Here is a 25478-nt window from a genome sequence, read left to right on the forward strand (position 1 = left end):
AAGAAAGTAATTTAAAGATACATCGAACAGAAACGTGATCAAGTGTTGGGAAAAAATGTAACAAAAACGATAGATTATATCAGAAAACTCATTGTTAGACTGCGGGGTAGAACAGGAGAACTATTCACGAACAATACACGGCCTTAATCACGCGATACCTGTCTCGATAAAGGAGCACCACAATGCGTGAACGATTTATCTAGAATAGGTACTTTGTTGAGGATTTCCTAAGAAAATAGTTTATCGAATAATAAGAGAGCTCTCACGGACCTAATACTACTTAAATAAAAATGAACAGGCTGAGAGATAAAAAAACACGGGCGTACACTCCAGGGGTGCCAGCGTGAAAACTATATTTTGGAATGGTGGCAGCAAATTTAACACTTCGGAACTATTTTACATTAAGAAGATCATCTCTCAGAAAAATCAACTTTAGATTCGATCCCTCGCAATGATTAATGGCAATCACAACACGATTCAACCACTGGTCCATGACTGTATTATCATTAAGTTGAAATAGCCGAACTATAATTAGTTAGAAGCATAAATCTTTCATCCATAATTTCAACGACCGTCTTGTGAATTTTCGATCAAGCCACGTGTCCAGACGCTATTATTATCATTTTAAACCCATCCCAAGAAAAGTGGTCGTCATCGCTAGAGAAAATTTCGCTTTATAATGAGAAATGGACTAAAATAATATTGGAGTGGTACCCTAGGGATGTCAAACAAAATAAAGGGTAACCAATGAGTCGTTGGGAGGACGATTCTAATGATAATGATGATTAGAAAGGAAGAGACAGAGATAGGTTATTGGAGGTTTTTGACTTAAGTTCCTGTATCCCCTAGCCGGGGCAGAGGATATCTACACTGCATCTTCGACGTGATCAGACCTGAGCATCTCTCTAAATTTCTCTCCAGGTCAAAGGAATTTGTCGAAGGACAGGCTCTTATTAGAAAAATTTGTAAATTATTGTAAAACAGCAAATAATTTTCTATTGTGGTAAAAACGGAAAAAGCTCATATGAGTTAAATTTTGTATCTATGTAAGCCTTATCTTTCAAAGTTTATCGTTTTAGATGTCCTTACTTGAGCAACGTGATTGCTCATTCGGAAGGCACATTCCTTTCAGAATAACGAGTAAGAAACTATAAAGTTGCTCTTTTCAAAACAGATTAGGTATAACAATTTTCAATGCAATTTACAAATCATTTCAATTACAATATATGCAAAATGATGCAACAAAAATACTCAAACGTCAAATACTAAATAGCTTACACGAGTAAGTTAAAAATAATAATCATTAAAAACACAAGAGTTGTTGAGTACAGAAGCTGCATCAATCCACACATACCGTAATTAAATAAAAGCATTATGTGGTCACTTTTGTCAATAGTAAATAGGCGATCTCCTTTTAATTCATATCTTATGCAGGCCGTTTTCAAGTACAAGCTTTCTTATATTTGACTTATCAGTATTTCTATATTATCATAATTCTTAATTTTTTTTGTCATCAGCTTATATTGACACTTTTATTTACAGTTGGGCAAAAGCGTCCTGGCCACTGACCTGTATAAATACCACAGGACAGGCTGTCCCATATGTTTGACAGCATATTTTTTGTGCCTATTTCAAGCGCCACTCGCGAGCGTCTAGAGAACTAGTTTTGACGTATTTTGCCAGCCATTTGTTTTGCCAGCCATATAGTACGGCTGGCAAAACAAATGGCTGCGAAGGAAAGTACAATACATTGAAGCATTTTTGCATTTTGAATTAATTTCGTTCATTTTCCGTGTTATTTATACTTAAATATTTTATTTGTAAATATTCCCACCATCTATCGATGTTTGCTGTCATCACAAGTTTTAGTACCGCAGACTCTCGCTACATGGCCAACAGCGCCAAAATGGCGAATATCAGACAGGCACAAAAGCACTTTGACAGCCGCCAGTCCAGTGGTATATAGTAAAGGTCGGTGATCCTGGCGCAATATTAGTATCGTTGTCTCTCATCTCAGTGTCCTCCGTTCGACAGTCGAGTACTTCGAGAATCCTTGAGCTTTCATCCTCATTTGTTCACATAGATGTCTGCCTCTATTGTTCGCGTAAACAAAAACAAATTTATATTTCATTGTAAACAATATTCATTGGAAATATTTAACATGCCCGTAAACAATGAAATTTCGTCTCGTTCAACAGCTTCACCCGATATTATTTTAGCTACAGTCTCCCGTTTCAATCATTTTATTTTAATATCCGGTAAAATACAATACACATCTAAAATTTGTGTTCTAAAGTTTTCATGGTTTTTATTTAAATCTCTTCTGTGACAATATTGAGCTTGATAAATCTATCAAACACATTGCATCAAATCATATTTAATACCAAAATAATTTATGAAACGAAACAAATAAACGAAAATAATATAATAATCTGCGATAGTCTTACTAAATATAACTAAATAAGAACAATAGCTTTTTATTACGCCAACTATTAGATGCTTGTGTGTGTGGCATCTTGACACACGATAGCATCTTTTAAATCTTTGTAACATTCGCTTCGTGTTATTTTACATTGAAATGAATAAAATACAAAATACTTACTGTTGATATGTGATTTCAGTATCTTTCCTATTTCTTGTAGTATTCTTTTTAAAAAGTTTTACTACGCAACTCGTCATTTAAGTTTCAATTATTAACAAAGTTTAACAGAACATGTGGCACATCAACGTCACACATTGTTCGAGAATGGCTCGACTACGCCCACTTTGGCGTAGTAATAGTTGCCACACTTTGCGACTACGCCTGTGGTATCTAGTTGGAGCGCAGCCAAGACCAATCCTTAATCTAAGATAATAAGTGTGTATACTAAATACTATATTCTTATTCTGTATGAGCGTTCAGGGCAATAGATGGAAAATAATCACCAATGGGGCACTCAAATGTTAAGTTCTTTATATTATTTGCCAGATAACATAATGCCGTTGATATTGTGATATTAAGATAATTAAAGGGTTGCTAATTAAAATGTTTTATGCAAGAGCACATTTAAAAAAATTCTTGTTATTTTTGTCTACTTACAAAATTTTTATTTAATTTACCAATAAAATACCTACTGTTATTGTATTGTATTTTCACATTTTTTTTTATTGAGCGCTATTATTGATATTAAACAAAATAGCGCATTTGTCCTTTTTTATAATAATGTTTCATTTCTAAATCGCGCAGCAGTATGATACTGCTTATATTGCTTACTGAGCCTATTAGGCATAGTATGCGGCTGGAGAGGTAAATCCGAACACAGACTCAGTCAGGCATCCAGTCGTTACTACATCCAAGATCAATACTTGTGGGTTAAATAATTTATACGTCTATATAGAGCCTCCTTCTGCTGAACAACCGATGAAAACAGGCCAGGTTTCTAACTTTAGTGTGCGTGACAAGCTACGTCTTACATTCGTGATTTGAATGTCACTTAGTGTTTGTGGTGCATTGTTCAAAATAGTGGCTAACTGTCAACGACGATGTTTTTCGACGTTATTACAGGTATCACAGTCTATCTAGAGTTATAAATAATCTAAGAGTTGTGGTTTATGAATCTGCTTAACAGCCTAGCGCAACCCTCTAAGAAAAAAGCGATTCACTCGTTCGTATGAAACGTGCAGTGATAGATTGACAGATGACGGCTATAATCTTGTTAAAAACGGAGATCCATCGAGAGACGCCGAAATCCACTACGTTATAAGCAACCGTTCGCTTTCAAACTTAGCCGGATTATACTTCGTCGCCAATCGCCGTACTGTAATTACTACTATTTCAAACTTATGTCAAATGTCACGTTTCATACTTAACTAAATTTCAATTTTTACTTAGGCAGTTCCGCCTTGTTTTACGTAGTATTTACATTCTCTTTGCGGCTTTAGTTCGGTGTTTCACTGCCACCAGTGTGATATATTGTGATAATCCAAGATCTATATATATTTCGTATCGCACGCTTCTTTTGGGTGACTAAACTGTTTGGAGTGTCTAGAATATTTTGCAATATTTTAACTCATCAATCGAAGAAATTCTATTGATTAAAAATACATTTCTTTAGGTTACATTAATTGGTAAGAAGACTCCTTTAATACCGTAATTGTATGTCAAACGAACTTCACAGCACATGATTACTTGATTTAAACAAATTAAATACTTTCCTTTGTCATTTATTATATCTTTATATACATAATTCTTCTGTATGTGTATTGACAGTGAATTCCTCCTAAACGGCTGGACCGATTTGATTGAAATTTTCTGTGTGTGTTCAAGTGGATTTGAGGGAGGCTAAGATTCACAATTGAACTACCTCTTGGCTGGACTGATTTTGATGATTTTTAGAGTGTTCTAGTGAATTTGAGATTGGTTTAGATTATTATCAATACACAAATAAAATTTGAAAAACAAAATTTTATGAACGATGCGGGATTCGAACCCACGGCCTCCGGCGGTCCGTGCCGGTGCTCTAACCAACTGAGCTAACCGTTCGAGTAAAGCCTCGCTATAAAATTCTGTTTGCTTTGTTCAACTCACAGATTGTGGCTTCATCTACAGGATCTAATTTTCAGTTGATAACCTGCTCAACCCCAATATTTGCATATTAGGAAATTGACTTGAGATGTCGCTCTTGTAAATCTAAACAATATGTTATGTTTTTTTAAAGGGATAACCCTCACTTCTAGGATTAATACACAAATAAAATTAGAAAAACATAATTTTATGAACGATGCGGGATTCGAACCCACGACCTCCGGCGATCCGTGCCGGTGCTCTAACCAACTGAGCTAACCGTTCGAGTACCGCCTCGCTATAAAATTCTGTTTGCTTTGTTCAACTCTCAGGTTGTGGCTTACAATACAGTCAACATATTATAATTCTCCTACGTATGTTAGTGATCTACTCCTAACATCTGGACCGAGTTTTCAAATTTAACGCGTGTGTACAGGACAACGTCTTTCAGGTCCGCTAGTAGTTATATAAATATTTAAAACCAATACATAAATTATATAACCTCAAAGCTCACAAAATAGAGATCATAAGGAAACATTGTAATTGCTAGAGTTTAAATATCCCAACTTTATATTCTGAATACTCGCAGATAAACGTGGTCATATCACTTAAGTGCAGGTATTACTCGTTCGGGTATAATTTACCCGCGCTCGCGAAATTGCTGCATAATCAACGGCTCGGGTTATACGCGGTCAGCTCTATCGACATACTAGATAATAATTGGCATGCATGCATATTTCTCATATTATACATACAAGTACCGCCAGTGGCCTCTTTCAACTGTTTGGTATTGGCAATATTTCAATAGCAAAATATTTATATTTTTGCCATTTAAATTTGCAGTAAGCGACCGTTTACTTTAGAGTTCCATTCTATATGCAACACTCTTCCTGCTGCATTACACTAATAACCTTTAGAAATAATTGTTTGTGACAGTGCAGTGATAGTCAATCATTCAGTATTCAAGTTACAAGGGATTCAATTCAGGCCGTTAGTTGAGCGAGTAAGTTTGGTCCTGCAAATTGTCTGTAATTGTTGAGTTTAACGTCAGCTAAGCTTATGTCATTGTCAAATAAACTTTATTCAATTAAGCTTTACCTAAGGCTTAGCACGCACTGCGATTAGAGGCGAGCGGTTTAGAAATAGTTGAAAACGCAAAACCGCATACAACCTCGCACTGCGGTTGGCGTTTTGCTTAATTTTATTCCCGTATCATTATGGATTTCTGGCGAGCAGAATATGCTGCGGCTTTGGTTTTCAAAAAAGAAAAAAAAAAACGAAAACAGCGCCGTCATAGGAACTGGGTTACACCCATTAACAGATCAAAGACATTTGAAAGGATATTTTTGCAAAATATACAACGACGTGCGGCAGCAACCCGATAAGTTTATTAATTTCTTTAGAATGTCCATTGGTATATTAGACAAATTATTACAATCTGTGGGCCAGTATCTACAATATAAAGACACTGCATTTTGTAAGGCAATATCACTTAAAGATCTATCCTCTGCGCTCGCCCAGTCGAGCCTGAATAGAAAACCGAATGCGGTTAACCGCCGTGCGTGCGCCACCATACTAATACTATGGGGCACAAAAAAACGCGCTTTTACAAACCGCGATCAACGTGTAGCAAGTTGCGTTTTTAAAATCAGTCACTGAAAAACGTAGCTAATGCGTGCGCTTATATAGAAAGCTATGTGTTAATTTTTTTGCGTTTTCAGACTTACGCTTAAAAGCATGCGTTTAATCGCAGTGCGTGCTAAACCTAAGTGCTTTTGAATCGTCACTACAAATATTAAATCACTGAATTTACCACGTGTTCGTAAGAAGTTCAGCTCGTGAGAACATACAAGAAACTCAACGGCCACTTTTTTCAATCAAATAGAGTATTTTACAATGGATGTAAATAATGTGATATACATAACAAATTGGTTTGATGTAAGGTGCTGCATTATAATATAATATAAATGCAAAATAATATAAATTATTTCATAAAAAGTAATAAAGAATTACCTGTATAGATATAAATTATCGTATTTTGGATGCATCAACCCATAGAGCTTGAATTCATTGCTTTTGGATGCTTCGTAAATTTAACTAAGGATCTACTTTACAGTTGATAACCTGCTCAACCCCAATATATCTGTAGATGGAGCCAAAACCTGAGAGTTTAATAAAGCATACAAGATTTTATAACGATACGCCACTCGAACAGTTAGTTCAGTTGGGAGAGCACTCGCACGGAACGGTGGGTTCGAGTCCCGCATCATTCATAAAATTTTATTTGCATAATCTAGCTGGCATCCTATGCTAAGGAGCCTCCCACTGGCAAAGCCCTTCGCATCACACACAAAAGAAGAAAACACACAATTAAGCGACATCTCTACTAAGTTTTTTCTGGAACTCTGAACTCTCTTTTTCTCACTGCATTGCAACACACAGGGCGTATCTTTTTCTCATAAAAAGAAACTAATTACAAAAATACTCTAAGTAACGGTGCTCTTAATTTGAACGCTGTTAATAGCATTGCTAATGATACAACACATTACATGCCGTACTTCAACAGAGATCATTAAATGAATTGTGTGAAGATTTGCTCCTTTCTTATTGAATATAAAGTGGGAAAATGGAGCAAAAGACTTACCGAATGGTACCCAAGAGATGGCAAAAGAAAACAAGGAAGACAGCACAGCACACAAGGTGGGAAGATGAAATAAAATTGACATCCTACCTAACTGGAGAAGAGTTGCCCTAAACAGAAAAGAGTGAAAATCGTTGGAGGAGGCCTTTGCCAATCGGCACGCCGAACAAAGAGACATTTTATAGTTTATACTTTTTAGCTTAAGATTATTGGTTATTCAAATGTTAAATGTTTTTTAGTACGGAATTAAATGGCTTTATAATAATTATTATTATTATTGAATATTCAACTATGTACTGTAAGTAAATACTTTGTGGTTCAGATGCTCACCTGATCTAAAGATTTATAACATATAACAATTTGTTATTTTAAAGTCACTACTGAGATTAATTAAACAAAATAAATTTGTAACCAAAATTTACTAACGGAGTTGCACACAACTGAGACGTTTGGCTCGGTTGGTAGGAGCGTTCAGACGGAACACGAGAGACGCGGATTCAAATCCCGCATCGTTCGTAAATTTAGGTTACAAATTTAATTTGTTTAATTTTATGTATATTATCTGTTCATTACAATTCAGTGACGCTCAGGCTTCCTAATTGCACTCAAAATTCAATAAGACATCACAATAACTGCCCTTTTCACTTTGATATATAAAATGTTGAGATTCATTAGACCAGTTATTTCACTAGCTTCGGGACCAAACCGAAGCGCAATTGTCGAAGGATATCTGTAATAATTACGGGTTAATCGCCGGGTCACAAACGATTACATCCTGTATAAAAAGAATGTTCTACCATATGTGATGAAAAAAAGTAAAATACATAAATTTATGAATAATTTATCAAAGTGAAACTTTTATAATCTTATATCTTTAAACGAGCAATTCTTGTATATATATATATATAATTTTATGAATCTCGGAAACGGCTCCAACGATTTTCATAAAATTTAGTATGCAGGGGATTTCGGGAGTGATAAATCGATAGGTTTCAATTTAAAAAAATGGTTTTATCCATGTTTGAATGAGAAACAGCTACAATAACATTAGAATACAAAGGTAAATTTCGCCACTATATACAAGACTATTATAGCTCAGATGGGACATTGGGTGATCCGGAAAGCAGAAGACCCCGGTTCGAATCCAGAAGTCTTATTAGTTTTTTTTTTGTTCAAGTTTTGTACATTCTTAAAAATCCGAGCAAGGCTCGGTCGTCCGGATATTATCTTTTATTTGACACACACATAAAACATTACATAGCTACAAAAATAAGAATAAAAATTAAAAATTATAACTAAAACGAACCTAGAACATATTTTACAAAGCGTAAATAAATAACTTTCCCCAGATATTATATTATAGCAGCTGTGTGGCAGTGTGTATCAAAAGGGATGCTACTCAGGTTACCTGTGACAATTGGTCACAGCACTGATTTTCAGTAGCTCCCGTTTGACGCTTGACGTTGAAAAAAAGCAACAAAATGTCAAACCTAGTACTGTTAATGCCCATTATTTTTTGAGCAACCAGAGCTGGCCAATCTGACCGTGACACAATTACATCGTGTCAAACTTTTTCGTCTGTGTGTTGTACGTCGTGCGACAGTCGGGCGGCGCCTATAGTTCGCATATTGAATGCAATTGCGTACGGGTGGAAGAGTAGGTTCGAACCCCACACACTTGATAAAGGTTTTTTTATCTCATGAAAATGTAAAGCATAATATATAAATTTGCTTTTTTTCTTTGTTGATATTAATACCCATGTTATTTAGTGAAAAAAAGTTTCACTTGCATCGTGGTTTCATAAAACCACACAATTGTTTTTTTAATACCAACCAACTAGACATCCATCAAAATCATACATAGAAACCGTAACTAAATCCTCACATATGAATTATGGTCTTGTGGATAACTAGAAGACATTGAACTAGGAACGCGGGGGTCTGTTTAATCACGTTGTAATCTCCAACTCATATAACAATGGCAGGCTGTAATTACTCTCGAGCAACGAACAAACAACTCTTTATCTCGCTGTATGCGTATGACAACGATAATGGAATCCAATTACGGTGGAAACGAACTAGTTTCCGACACTTGCGTCGAGACTTCGTGAGCTACGAGCAATTTGACGCATATTGTGTGAGCTTACAATCTATCAGCTTATACATTCATATAACTACAACATATTCTCATTATGATTTACCTGAAATGTTAATAGTATTAAAATTACTCAATGTTTTGAATCAAACCTTATAATTTTAGATATTTTATACGTCTAGATAAAGTATCTTGCTTGCTTTAGTGTGCGTGACAAACTACGTCTTACACTCGTGATTTATGTTCGACAAGTGACGCTGTTGTAGTGTAGACACATTCACGTCCGAGGTACTCGTCCGGGTAGTTCTGCCTGCATCGGCCGGCAAAATCGGTTTTGATGTACAGACAGTACCGGATAACAAAGAGGATGTAAATACTACATAATAAGAGCCGGGACTGCCTACGTTATAAATGAAATTTAGTTTCGCATGAATGTTTGACATAAGTTTGCAAAAGTAATTACAATATGGCGACGAAGTATAATCCGGCTAAGTTTGAAAGCGAACAGTTGCTTATATCGTAGTAGATTTCGGCAACCTACGTTTTTTACAAGATTATAAAAGTCATCTGACAACCTATCAATGAATGCACGTTTCATACAATCGAGTGATTCGATTTTTTCTTAGAGAGTTACGCTATCCCTGCCGCCGAATTCCACCTTCGCACGACACGTCACAAGTTAGGATATCATCCCCACCATCTGGATGTGTGCCGGTCTTTCTTCCACGTACTACAAAGCTGTGGAATGAGCTTCCTTGTGCAGTGTTTCCGGGACGATACGACATGGGTACCTTCAAAAAAAGCGCGTACACCTTCCTTAAAGGCCGGCAACGCTCTTGTGATTCCTCTGGTGTTGCAAGAGAATGTGGGCGGCGGTGATCACTTAACACCAGATGACCCGTACGCTCGTTTGTCCTCCTATTCCATAAAAAAAACGCTAGGCTGGTTACAACTTGAATGCCTATCGCCATATTGGTGTTGTCAGTTGACTGTCTCAAATTAACACTTTAATATATTGTAACAATTAAATAAATGATGCTAATTAAATAAAATCAATCAAATATTAAAATTTATGTAAATTAAAATTATAAATATGTCGGTAACGCTTACAATAGGCAAGTTAACAACGTGTTAGATCTTATTGAAGATCCTAATATAAAAGCAACCATTCAGAAGAGTGAATGGCTTTTTTCTTAGAGAGTTTCACTAGGCTGCCGGATAGGAGCATGTAAAAAAGCGATTAAGGATTAGAAACAATGAAGTTCTATACATATAGACATATCATTCGCAGTCTGTTAACGGAACGACAAAAGTGTGCTTAAAGCCAATGTAAGCACACTTTTCTCCTTAGTCGTGTGTCAACTGTGTGTGAATCAACAAGCCTAAGTGTGCTATAAAAAGTGCTTAAATAATACATTAATTACTCAAAAATATGATGGTGTTATCATCGGTAAGGTTATTTTATTTATATAAGATTGATATGCAAAAAGCGGAAGTAATTTAATAAAACTAATATTTTTTCATTAAATATTATTGACAAGTCCCCAGACAAGACATGCTTGTCAGAATGGGAAATCAGAAATGTATAGACATAGCAGTCGAAGGTTATTATGGTGTCATTTGTATCATTTTTTATTTTTTTATTTTATTTTATTGTAATTGGAAAACTTACAGCTAAATACAATAATAGTTAGGAAAATATTTGCATGAAAGGCTATTTACAAGTTTTCGCAGATATTTACTAGCTAATTACATAATAAATAGTTACTAGATTAATATTAACAAATCGAGGATAACAAAATATGATCTAGCGATATGGTTAAAAAGATTCGTTAGTTTATGTGTATAATAAAAAAAAAGCTAATAATCTCAACCAGCAATAGCTAACAATCTCAACCAGCAATAGCTAGCAATGTCATCCAGCAATAGCTATCAACCTCACCCAGCAATAGCTAACAATCTCAACCAGCATTAGCTAACAATCTCACCCAGCTATAGCTAACAATGTCACCCAACAATACCTAATAATCTCAACCAGCAATAGCTAACAATCTCATCCAGCAATAGCTATCAACCTCACCCAGCAATAGCTAACAATCTCAACCAGCATTAGCTAACAATCTCACCCAGCAATAGCTAACAATCTCAACCAGCAATAGCTAACAATCTCAACCAGCAATAGCTAGCAATTTCATCCAGCAATAGCTATCAACCTCACCCAGCAATAGCTAACAATCTCAACCAGCATTAGCTAACAATCTCACCCAGCTATAGCTAACAATGTCACCCAACAATACCTAATAATCTCAACCAGCAATAGCTAACAATCTCAACCAGCAAAAGCTAACAATGTCATCCAGTAATAGCTAACAATCTCAGCAAGCAATAGCTAACAATCTCTACCAGCAATAGCTTACAATCTCACCCAGCTATAGCTTACAATGTCCCCCAGCAAACCCTAATAATTTCAACCAGCAATAGCTAACAATTTCATCCAGCAATAGCTAACAATCTCACCCAGCATTAGCTAACAATCTCACCCAGCACTGTAATGTATAATAGATAAGTATACTATATACATTAAAAATTAATGCATAAACGGACATGCATCTACATGCACGTGTTCAATAAAGGCTGACATTTATTGAATACTATTTAGCTTAGTCATATACTCTCATATCATGTGCCATATTTCGTTTGATTTTGTATGAGTTGCATTGTCTAGTCATTGATTAGGAACTATTCCTTTTATTTGTATTTTTGTTTTATTGATATTGTTTTGCCGCAGGTAGCGACGGCACGGTTGCCACTGCCGACGTTCTCGCCCCGTGCTGTGCTAATGTACAGCACGGCAGTGGCTGGCGAGGGCGTCGCGCTACAACTGCGGGAAGCGACAGCAGCAGAGATCGACGAGCGACTAGCCATCGCCTGTCACGAGCCCGACCTGCTTGCTGATCTGCTGCATGCTGCTACTGATATCGGTAAAACATTAACTGTTATTACGTTACTGGGCACTTGAGATATAGAAACTTTTAAGTCTCAGGGTTAACAGTTAATACATAATCGGGGTTGTTAGTTCAATATGTACACGTTATTTATATATATTATCATAATTTTGATACGAGGAGCAAACATAAACTTGTTATGCCTACTACTCGGTTAAATTGGTAAGTCTTTTATTGGGCGATGTACAAATGTGTTAGCTATAATTCAAAAGAATCGTCAAAAAACGTTTGTGTGGTAAAGGTTTTTAAACTACTATATTCTAACTAAATTAAGAAAAAAAAACCCACTGAATTTCCTCTCCCGTTCTTACCAAATAAAATGCTATTATTTGCGATTCCCGCTGCGATGGAAATTTGTCCAGTATTTAAAAAGTCAAAGAGATGGTAACAATAAATTCTTTTAACAAAAGAAGCACACCATTATGGCGTGCTTCTATCACCATACTTACCTACATATAGCCACGTATACTTTGAAACCAATAAAAAGTAATGCACAAACATTATTACCAAGTATAAACTAATTTCAGAACCCTTTTCTTTTCTGTATTTAAATTAAATTTCATGTTACGACTTGTGAAAGTACGATGTTATTATTAAATGTAACTATAAATTTAATTACAGCCGCCGCAATAACGTTCCGTTTCACGTAAGCTTCAATAAACTCCTCAAGTTATTCATTAGACTGAATAACTTAATTATCATTATTATTTAAATAACATTTATTGGCATCAGCTCAAACCAATCAATACACTTCAAATAAGAATAGATATTGAAATGGAACATTTTTGTAACAAGAATGATATATTCTGTAATTGTAACGTGATTTGAGTAACCTAAAACTACACATACCAGTAAAAAAGAGGACACTGTCAGTAATTTTTGCCAAAATGCCATCTGTCTGCAGCAAATACCACCTCCAAGACAACAAATGACGCTAAACTTCATAATGACAACTACGACAAATACTATATTTTATTATATATTTATGAAAATAAGGGTCGAGACGGCAGAAATAGGTACCGTTGTTGTACCCTTAATCTAGCCGGCATCCTGTGCAAAGGACCCTCCCACTAGTAACGTGAACCGTGGATGTGTTAGCATTATTGTGTTTCGGTCTGAAGGGCGCCGTAGCTAGTGAAATTACTGGGCAAACGAGACTTAACATCTTATGCCTCAAGGAGACGAGCGCAATTGTAGTGCCACTCCGAATTTTTCAAGAATCCTGAGCGGCACCGCACTGTAATGGGCAGCGCGTATCGATTACCATCAGATGAACGTGCTCGTCTTGTCCCTTAAAATTGTCTATTAAAAAAAGCCAACAACGGTGTCATACCGGTCAGGTTTATTACTTCAGTGTGCATGATGCACGATACTTCAGTACTTAAACTTACATAAAATAAAATACTTTAGATCTTAGTAGAATACTACTATTGGTTGCCACATCAAGTAAAGAACATTTATTTTCAATAGGAGAATGACCGTATTTATTGAGCTAAAGCCAAATGGGGTTTTCAAGCAAATATACAGATCAGTTCACTATATTTATTAGATAATCCTGTGATTTGTGGTGAGCCAATAATAATTAACATTGCATTAACTACAATTAACCGGCACCTGAACTATCACAGTAACATATTGAGATAGTTACGACAAGAATTCAATTATTAATAATAACACACAACAGAATAAAATAATTGTAAATAAGACTGACAGTTGACATTTTACTCTCGCGGAAACATTTAAATTATTTTATTCAATGGCGCGCGTGGAAAAGTGGCATAATATATTCTACGTTACTACGATGTTTTGAATTTCAAATATCGAATTTTACATTCGAAACTGGAACGCAGCATTACTGGCTGGTTGTGTGGCTGGATTCGGTATATTGCTACTTAATGTAAAGTACCTTTATCGATGGTCAGAATATATTCTAGTATTGTCTGTATACATAATAAATTATTTTTATTTGTTTAAAATAAAATATATCAATCTTCTGCCCGCAACTCTTGTTTTCTCGTTCTGCCTTAGGAATTTTTTATAATTTCGGGATAAAAATTAAACAATTATAATATAAGTAACGAATAATTGATGTATTATCTAGTTTTGGAAAAATACCACCGGGTTTTAAACAAAAAAAATCGCTTATCCTGAAGATTTTGGTAAGAAAGAGAGGACTTTCTATGTAAATTATTAAATTAACATCAGTCCTTGACCAGTGTTCAAAGTTTGAAATTAATCCAACGATGTCAAAGGTTCAAAGATCAAGTTCAAAGGTTACATTACATACAAACATTTATACCAAGCTAATAAAAGTGGGATAGACTGTTTAAATTATTATATTGTAATCGGTCCTTGATAAGTGTGCAAAGTTTCAATTCAATACGACATGTCAAAGTGGGTGAAAATCGAATCCAAAGTTTCCGTTCCATACATATGAAGCTAATAAAAGCAATTTCATATACTCTCTAACCGTTTTATAAGGTGTGTAAAATTTCATGACTATCTGTAACATCATCAAGAATGTCATCTATGTTATAGTAACCATTACCACGCAAACCTTTTTTAATTATTTTGAATTTCGTAATTTGTTTTGAACATTCTCTGGGATCTTGTTGTAAAAGCAAACACATCGCCCCACATAAGACTTTCTTACTCGAAACCAAAAAATGGCTCAAATAATTCTTGATTTAAAAAAATGATGTGATAATGGTATGTGGTCTTAATTAAGCAGTCGTTATTTTATGTAACTTAATTTTATAAATCAAATTAATGAGCTGTCATTATACATTAATTATTAAAATGTTGATGATAAAGCTGAGCGTAGCGCGTTACCATCGTTACGTTACATTCAACTTTAACTTGAACTTGAAATTCATCTAACCAACTTATAATCAAATTAAATTAAAATTAGCGTGAAACGCAGAGCAGCTCGATTTGTCGGAGACTCGGTGCTCTGTGAACAGCTGGATCACTTGACGTTGCGTAGAGACGTCGCTTCATTGTGTGTTTTCCACCGCGTTAATCACGGGGAGTGTTCCGAAGAGCTGTTTCACCTGATTCCTGCAGCCGAATTCGACCTTCGCACGACACGCAACAAATTAGGATATCATACCCACTGTTTCCGGGACGATACGACATGTGTACCTTCAAAATAAGCGCTTACATTTTCCTTAAAAACCGGCAACGCTCCTGTGATCCCTCTAGTGTTGCAAGAGAATGCGGTCAGTGGTGCTCACTTAACACCAGGTACGCTCGTTTGTCCCCCTTTCCATAAAATAAAATCAGTCATCAAGATTAAAACTTCAATATTTAACGTAAAATGCAAGGAATTCTCTGAAATATCACAACATCAATAGATCTTAGCTGTTCCCAGAAATATCAATTAACAATATCGAACATCGAAGTACGTTCTCTCGTCTAAGTACGAACAATGAAGGTTTTCTCAAAGCAATCGGCTTTAGATCGAACAATGGAAACATAATCCACTTAGCACAATGAAAAACTTAATCAGCTTCCGTTTCATTTCACAATTTTTATGAAAATTGACGTTACTTGACGCTTCGGAACAAAGAAACAAAGCTAATAAAATATTTATTATTTGAATTGAAAATTTGGCATCTACCATGGACCTATTATACTAGAATATGAAATATTAGAAAATTTATGAGAAAAAATTATAGTAATATACTTTAAATATAATTAATTATAATATACAACTTGACAGGTAGTCAAATAGTCAAAGTCAAACTCAAATAAACTTTATTTAATTAGGCTTAAAATAAGGGCTATTTAATCGTTCCTATAAATATTTCATTTAAATTACTGAATCTATCATATGTTCAGAAAAAGTAGAGTTCGTGAGAAGAACATACAAGAAACTCAACGGCCACTCTTTTCGATGTTGTGTCGTGGTCGTTATTTCTTAGGCTTGATAAATCTTTGCCATATGACACGTTTCGCTGCTCTCATAGTATTATAATTGTAATATTTTGGCTGACCTTAGTACGAAAGCGTACTAAGGTCAGCCAAAATCTGTTTTATGTAATCAGACCACCTAATGGGCGCTATGCTTCATGCCCATATTCCCTAAACCCTTCCCTGCATCATAAGACGCTGAATAGACACCTCTCCACAATATGAGACGTAGTCGAAGAATGTGAGAATGCAAGATTGTACACAAGACAGGTTGGTACGGAATTCCGGCAACTATATCCCAAACATTCATCTCCAACACCATATCTAGAGAGCATCTATTTCCTCCTTAACACTTATCTGTGATGAAGAGGAAAACCAGGAACACCGATGCTCGTACGAAGCTTATTTGGTGGATTTATTTCACGTATCGGTTTCCCCGAATCTTCTTGAGTCCGTTCATGTCAGATCTGGAAATTGCAATCAACGCTTATTATATCAAACTTTATTTATCAAGATAGGTATAAATAATAATAAAACTTTCACTTTTACGCAGAAATTTAAGGTAAAAACACAGTGACGTGAGTGAATTACACGCATTTTAATCCTTTAAAAATATTTTTATTTAAATATATTTATGAAGATATTCAGTTGTGGTAACATCACGACGTGGTTGCTAGTCGCTTTATAAACAAATTTTAGACATCGTTATTGTTATGGAATTATGTGTTTTCTTATAATTGGCAGCTCAGCAAATTACTAATACTTTTTAAAGGTTTAAAACGCTCGATAGCTCTTCCCTCACTGCCTGCTCGGCGTTCGACCAGAGCCCGCTCTCGGCGGCACTCATACCGCATGCAGATTACACCCGAGCCAAGACGAGTACCGAAATATCTTCGTACCCGCTCGTGGCTCGACATTCTTGACTACGACATAATAATATATAGTATAAGCTAATATTAAAATATTAACTCACACAACTTTCAGGCAACGTTTTTCTGTACATTATATACGAGGCAAGTAATTACAGCTTTCGTTTGACCTCTCCGCCGGGTTTAATTTTATCATAAAATGAATGCTTCAATGAACTTTTATATTTTTGCAGCACCCAGCGATGCGGTTGTAATATCGACTGCATATATTAATTTTATTTTCTGCAGCTACGTAGAGAATAGACTGATCAGTATTACAATCTATAAATATTTATATTTACCGGTGGGAGGCTTCTCGGCATGTGATGTTATTAAGGTAGTAACCATAGCGGTGCCTCTTGTTAAAATAAATATTGAAACGCGTGTTATTGTTGTCCAGGACTTTCTGAAAATCGTGCAATGGTCACGAAACGCCAGGTTAAATAAATAAATTATAAAATATGTAACTTTGATGCAAATACCTAACAAACCTAAAACTAAATGCATAACACTCGCGTTAATTAAATAAATAACAATCAATATTAATTGTATTTTTTTTTGTATAAAAATTCGAAACGATGTAATAAAAGTTTCACTTTGAAAACAGGTCTCAAGCTAAGTATGTCATATTATCTCTCTTTTTCTATTAACGCCTTCTATGTCGTTTTCCGATGCGGCTTATAATTATAGCCCCAATTTGCATTTTCCCTGGCTTTTCCTAAAGAGCCTTCAAAATATACATGGATGCAAAATTATGAAAATGCTACATTATTTTCGTAATAAGAACTTTCGTTTAAAAATGCACATGTTTTAATCTCTAAAATTACACAGGAAACACCACAGGAGATATATGTGTAATATTTACATTTAAAACTCTCGCCGTACAGACCGACTCATTTATTTCTCTCAAAACAAGCAGAAAAACAAGTCGGTCTAATCAAGGCTACGTATTTTGTAGCTCATGTAGCTCTCGCTACAAGCGTAGCGCCGTAGCTTCTCATCAACTTGTCAAAAATTCTCTCGATTCCCGCCTTCATTCTACTTAAAAATGCTAACTCATGCAAACGGGCACCGAATGCCTTTAATTGAATTATTTCGCTTTAAGCGAATGGCGAAATATTTTATCTAATATTAGCCGAAAATTGGATGGATCCGACTGTTGTGAGTTTCAATTTGTAAAGTTGTTATTTGATTTAATATTGTAATTATTTTCATCGTACATTCTGTTAAAATTTAAGTTGTACTAAAAAAGGATAAAACCATGACACAGTCCTGTCAGGTGACGTAAGTAGGATAATTTTCTATGTAGTATTATAAGTATTACTGTACATTTCCAATATTTAATATGATCTTTAGATATATAATATGATTAGTTCCTTTTTTATCCATCAAACAAAGCAACATTTTATTCATCATATCCCAGATTATATTAAAGTGAAAGAGAAACTTTCCGTAATTGTTCAATTTATTTTATTTTACTAAGGTTCACCCATTTTTTAATAATCATAATTATGATGGGTTTAAATTATTTGTAGAGAAAGTATTTATAATGTTGCCTTTACAGAGAGTTTTTACAAAATTATCTATACTCGTTGCTTACTAAAAACTTTTTGGTTTTAATGTGACTTGCAATAGAAAAGTTCGATTTGAAATTGAAAATTTGAATTCGATTGTAATTCTAACAGAAATGCAATAAGAGACGATAATTCAATTGGTACTGTCATGTAAAAAATATTTATTATTGGCTTCGTGTGTGTTATGTATAAAAAAAATTAAGTATTTGCAAACCTATGGGAAGGGTAATTTTTTCACAATAAATATTTAACCAGGCTAGCAAAACTCTCTAAGAAACAAGTGGTTCACACGATTGTATGAAACGTGCATTCAGTGATAGATTGGCAGATGACTTCTATGATCGTACTTAAACTTAGCCGGATTATAATTCATCGCCAATCGCGATACTGTAATTACTACTATTTCAAACTTATCTCATATGACTGCACGTTTCATACTTAACTAAATTTCAATCTTAACCTTTATTACGTAGAATTTACACCCTCTTTGTATTAAACAGTGGTACTAACATATATCTGTATTTTTTTGCAAATTCCGAATATTTCACAAATTATTACTTGCCATGCTCTTGTTGTTCTTGTTTCACGACAAAAAATAACAAAAATAAATTTATCCAACTTAAACCTATGAGTATTTAGTACCCCGCACCCGCTCACTTGTGTTGGTTGACAGAATTATTTGCATTACTAGTATAAAAGCAGAGTAGGTTATAAAATATGTAAAACATAATTTAATGTTAACACCAAATTTAATGTTACACGCTTTTTATTAGCTTCACCTGTATATATGTATGTTTGTAACCGACTCATTTAGGCGTGATATTGACCCACTTTAAACGGCCAGATTTCGTTCAAACTTCGTAGATTTATCGAGGATTGATGACAATTCATTAATTTGATAAAATTATTCCATTTTTGAATGTGCAAAATAAGATTTTTGTAATTTTTTATATGATTCATCAATCGTCTATAAAGCGGGAATTGATGTTAATTTTAAAACTTAAAAAAACTAAAACTAAGTTTTTTTTATTTACTATTTTTTCATCCCAAAGTTTCGCTGTAAAAATTCGCTGATTTTAAAACAAGCACTCTGGAAACTAGTATTAAGTTATGTAAGTAAAAAAAATGTGTAAAGCGTTTGTTTAAGATCCACTGACTTCTAAGCTGGTATTCCTCTTTTTTGGCTTAGAAATATAAATATTCATGTTTTGACGGTAACTATCGGATAAGGTGTGAAAAAAGGGTAAAACTGTATTCAAATATTCAAATCAAATCAAATCAAAATCTCTTTATTCATGTCACAGAAATTACTCTTATGAATGTCAAAAAAAAACATATTTTCTTATTGAATCTACCGCTACTTCGTAAAGGGTTAAGCTAATGAGAAGAAGTAGCAAGAAACTCATTGCTACTCTTTTATACCAAGATTTACATTTCCACCGATTTACAAATCATTTAAATTTCAATATAATATGTAAAATGATGCAACAAACATACATTCGCTTACTTTGACCTAAGGTACTCTCAAATCTGAGATAAGGCAATATAGGTGTTTGGAGTTGAAAATACTTGGAGTGAGTATGTTTATAACCTACACATAAAATTAAAAATAATTTAATGAGATTTGGCATAAATATTCTGTTAGTAAAATGACGTAAGAATTATTTGCTGTACTCACCAAAATGTCGTAAGGATTATTTGCTGTACTCACCAAAATGTCGTAAGGATTATTTGCTGTACTCACCAAAATGTCGTAAGGATTAGTTGCTGTACTCATCAAAATGTCGTAAGGATTATTTTCTGTACTCACCAAAATGTCGTAAGGATTATTTGCTGTACTCACCAGAAAAAAAATATTCACTTTATTTAAATTTAAGAAGAAATACAAGTTGGCAAGACTCGTTTAAAACACAATGTGAGAATAAGTTGCTTAGCAACAAAATACACGTTCGTTTTCCGTAATAATGATGTTACATTTTCTCTTCTAAACGTCGTCCCTGTGTCTATAAACAAACAGGGTTTCCATTACTCATTTCCGTAGAGAATATACAATCAACTTAATAGAATAAACATGATAATTATCCTTTTGATAAATGCTAAGAATATCCGTCGAATGTGTTCGTTTCCTGTATTATTTATTAGTCGTTAAATAAAACTGTACGTCTTGTTTTTGAAGTAAAACTTTTGTAGAAGGGGTTGGTAATTTAAACGCACTTAAACTAGAAATATTTTACTATTACCACTAATAATAATAATTATAATAAATGACTCAATACAATTTGGGCAGCGTTACCCCTTACAATTCACGATAAGTAATCTGCCGTCATAACGAAAAAGGGCACAACTAACATTTTCCTCGAAATTGAGTTACATAGATATTTGGAATCAGGAAAAAAAGGCCAATATTTTTTTTATAATTGTACAGACACGGTTAACAAAAGTACGGTAAGCTACGTAGTACGTAAAAAGAGCAAATCTAACTTACAGTACGTCAAAAGGTCACAAATTAATAGATGCGGCTCTTTTTTTTATAATTTGTGATTTAATTCATTGAAAAGGCATATTTGACTTACTTCAAATAGTTTAAACATGAAATGTTCTCTCGAACTGAGCGCTCTGGCTTATATAAGACACGACCGTCACAGTGATTATGCTAACAACTGTTGCACCACAGTAGTGCCAACTAACAACACGAATCAAGATAACCAAACATCAATATGCTATTATAATTATTTCTAAAATTATATTTATAATTATATAAAACATTACTAACAAAGTAAGTCGTTAAATAAATGTTATAATTAATTGGGATATCTAATCTACTCAATCATATATCGTGAACTTAAAATGTCAAATAATGTCAAAAATGTCAAATGTCTTATGACAGTTCATGACGTTTGTAGAGCTTTTAAACACATTAAGCTGACACTTTTTTGGGTTGGTGTGAATGGAAATTTATGTAAGCGAATTAATACATCTATTATGATACCTCTGTTACTAGACTAGTTTACACTCTGAATATACTCAAAATATATGAAGAAAAGACAAAGAGAGAGAGAGAGATAAAGAAAAGATGAGCTCGTACATTATATATATATATATATATATATATATATTTAGATTGTTTATAGTGTTTTAATTTTTTTATATAATTTGAAATAAATAATGAAAATGAGCAAACTTTTGCTCATCGCTCATTGTGGCGGCGTCGTGGTGTAGGTCGTTCCCTAACCTAAAATATGGTCGAGGGAGGCCACGATTGGTCCATGCGTCATGCTCGTGAACGGATGCTACTTGTACTGGATGGATGATATTGTAACCAGAAACTCTGCTTCAAGTTTATTAAAATTAAAATTTTGTATAATCGCTAGTAAAATGCTCGCATAATTACCTTCATTTATTTGCAGTATGTGTGGATTGATACTATCTATCTATCTACTGAATCAATAACTTTTGTGTTTTACTTATAAATTTATATTTACTTTTTTTGACGTGCCACTGTCAGGCGTTGAGAATTTTAGATGCATCACTTTACATGTATTGTAATTTATTATTTAAATAATTTGTAAATCAATAAAGCTGTAAATATTAATTTGAAAGCGATGTGAGTGAGTTTCTTGCCACTTCTTCTTATTAAGGCTGCGGACCAAGCCAACGGCCTTTTTTTTATGGAATAGGAGGACAAATGAGCGTACGGGTCACCTGTTGTTAAGTGATCACCGCCGCCCACAATCTCTTGCAACACCAGAGGAATCACAAGAGCGTTGCCGGCCTTTAAGGAAGGTGTACGCGCTTTTTTTGAAGGTACCCATGTCGTATCGTCCCGGAAACACCGCACAAGGAAGTTCATTCCACAGCTTTGTAGTACGTGGAAGAAAGCTCCTTGGATACCGCACTGTGGAGGACCGCCACACATCCCATCACATGGGGATGATAACCTAACTTGTGGCGTGTCGTGCGAAAGTGGAATTTGGCGGCAGGAATTAGGTTAAACAGCTCTTCGGAACACTCCCCGTGATACATGCGGTAGAAGACACACAATGAAGCGACGTCTCTACGCAACGCCAAGTGATCGAGCCGTTCACAGAGCACTGGGTCCCCGACAATTCGAGCTGCTCTGCGTTGTAAGCAATCAAATGGATCGAGCTGATACAGGGTTGCGCCAGACCAGAGATGACAGCAATACTCCATGTGTGGCCGGACCTGCGCTTTGTAGAGCGCTAGTGTGTGGGCCGGCTTGAAGTATTGCCGTGCTCTATTAATGACGCCCAGTTTCTTTGAAGCCAATTTGGCTTTGCCCTCCAGATGACCACGAAATTGGCAATCACTCGAGATTTCGAGACCCAGTATTCCGATACTAGGCGAGGCTTTAAGGGAAGTGTTGTCGAAGAGCGGTGATACGACAAATGGGGTTTTTTTAGTTTAAATTCAGGACTAAAACAACAATAGTTTTTGTCATGTAAAATAATATTGGTGTACATTTTGTAAATTTTCGTACAATTTTTATCAAGATTGAATGATAAGCATGGCTCCAACTGTAAAAGTTACGGGTAGTTTGGTAAGATAAGGTGACTTTTTTTCACACTGTCGATAAAAAATAGAAATGTAAAGAAAAAAATAATTTTCGTCTGATACTGTGTAGATTTATAATTATTTTTTGTAAAAATATAAACTTTATATAAACTGTCAAGAAATGGTTTCAATTAGACGCTATTTTGGCGATTTCTTGAGATAGCGGCCTTAACGATCAATCTTTTCTGAAAAGAAAACATTTAAAATCCACAAGTGTCATTTGTTTGACCTACACGAATTAAGTGATTTTGATTTATTTTACTTATCTATAATAGTCTAGACCATTCAACCTTCCAGAATGTTTGATTTGCCGTTTATCCTTCACCTAAATTAACGAACATACTGGAGCGTGGTATTTATTCAAAGGTTATTAGATTATTATTATTAGATGAAGTTTTAGACAAAATCAAACAGCCACACTCAATATACTAAACCTTAAGACGCAGATGTACTCAAATTAGCTTAAAGACATACTTACATATTATGTTTAGGTTCTAAAAGCGAACAATACAGTTGATTGATTATAAGTGAAGTACTTACTCCACTTAACCGGGTAGTAGGCATAACAAGTTTATGTTTGTTCCAAGTCTTAGCATTGTGATAATCACACTTTCTAGTCAATTCGCTAATGTTCTTATGTACAATACTAACAAGAATATAATAAGATGCAACAGTTAAATGTTCGTTCTTTTAAATGTTTCTGGTAATGATTCTTTAGCAACTAGGTGTTTTATAAGATCTGGAATTTTTAGTCAAAGTTTTAAGGTATATCCTAACGTGTAACCTGTATCTATATCGTGTAACCTATCTAAATATTTCCTGCTCTCTTTTGGAAGTCGTTCAAAAACCTCTGTAGCTAAATATACCTATAGTAAGGCCAACGAGACCAGATAAAGAATGTAAATAAACGAACCATTACTGATATACATTATACTGAGTTACATTCACATAAATACGGCTGATTCGGACTCTTCTGACGAATGATTTTTGTCTAATACTGACGACCTCTTTTAGAATAGGGAATCCAAAATTTTTATATAATTTATTCAACCAGTGGGAGGCTCCTTTGCATAGGAAGCCAGCTAGTTTTTGGGTACCACAACGGTGCCTATTTCTGCCGTGAAGCACTAATGTTTTAACATTACTGTGTTTCGGCCTGAAGGGCGCTGTAGCTAGTGAAATTACTGGGCAAATGAGACTTACAACATTACATCTTATGTCTCAAGGTGACGAGCGCAATTGTAGTGCCGCTCAGATTTTTTGTATTTTTCAAGAATCCTGAGCGGCACTGCATTGTAATGTATAGAGCGTATCAATTACCATCAGCTTAACGTCCTGTTCATCTTGTCCCTTATTTTCATAAAAAAATCAAATAAAAAAGTGTTTGAAGCCCTGAAACTTTATTTACAATCTTTATTTCGTCTCGTTGGCCTTAATATATACTAGACTACATAGGTAATAATAAAGTATATCGATAAAGCCTTTGAGCTCCGACAAAACACTCCTCCAATTCGAAATCAGGGAAAGATTCTCTCATAGAATGAGATTGTCGAACGGTTCTCATAATTGGAGCGGCATGAATTCTCAGCGAGCTGTTTCTATTAAATTTCACGACAAACATGAACCCTCATAATACAACTTTGTTAATAAACATCGATATATTGAAGACAGATGCTCCGATACGATTAGATTACTATCAATAACTTAATTCTGTGGCAAGTTATATCTACAAGTACACGAGGAACTTTGATTATCGTTTTCTATAAGTACTTGTTAAGACTTGATAAGACGAGCAGGACGGTGATATATGTAGGATACGCCCTGCCCATTACCAAACCCCTAAAAACCGGATTGGCACTACAACTGCGCTCGTCACCTTGAGACATAAGATGTTAAGTCTCATTTGCCCAGTAATTTCACTAGCTACGGCGCCCTTCAGACCGAAACACATTACTGCTTCACGGTAGAAATAGGCGCCGTTGTGGTACCCATAATCTAGCCGGCATCCTGTGCAAATTAGCCTCCCACTGGTAAATAATTGGGTAATAGTTTCACATAGATTGTAAGGTCGAGAAAAATTATATAGATATTTAAAAATGGATAGTTTTACAGGTGTTTAATATACTTACTACTACATTAGTAATAGGATTTAAAGTATGAAATTCTCTCTTAGCAGCTTATTCTGATTTAAATAAAAACTTTGGTATGAAATTTCAGAGCTAAACT

At 34.7% G+C, this 25478-nt stretch overlaps 1 protein-coding gene across 2 annotated transcripts in view; it reads left to right on the forward strand.

Moving 5' to 3' along the window:
* The window catches only part of LOC126972325 (uncharacterized), a 768748-nt gene that overhangs the window by 607846 nt on the left and 135424 nt on the right, over nucleotides 1–25478 (forward strand). For both annotated transcript variants that reach the window (XM_050818997.1, XM_050818996.1), the window contains one exon: nucleotides 12067–12259. In XM_050818997.1, coding sequence (XP_050674954.1) covers nucleotides 12067–12259 — 193 coding nt within the window. The remainder of the gene's footprint in view (nucleotides 1–12066; nucleotides 12260–25478) is intronic.

This window comes from Leptidea sinapis, chromosome 26 (genome assembly GCF_905404315.1).
Source record: "Leptidea sinapis chromosome 26, ilLepSina1.1, whole genome shotgun sequence".
NCBI lineage: Eukaryota > Metazoa > Arthropoda > Insecta > Lepidoptera > Pieridae > Leptidea > Leptidea sinapis.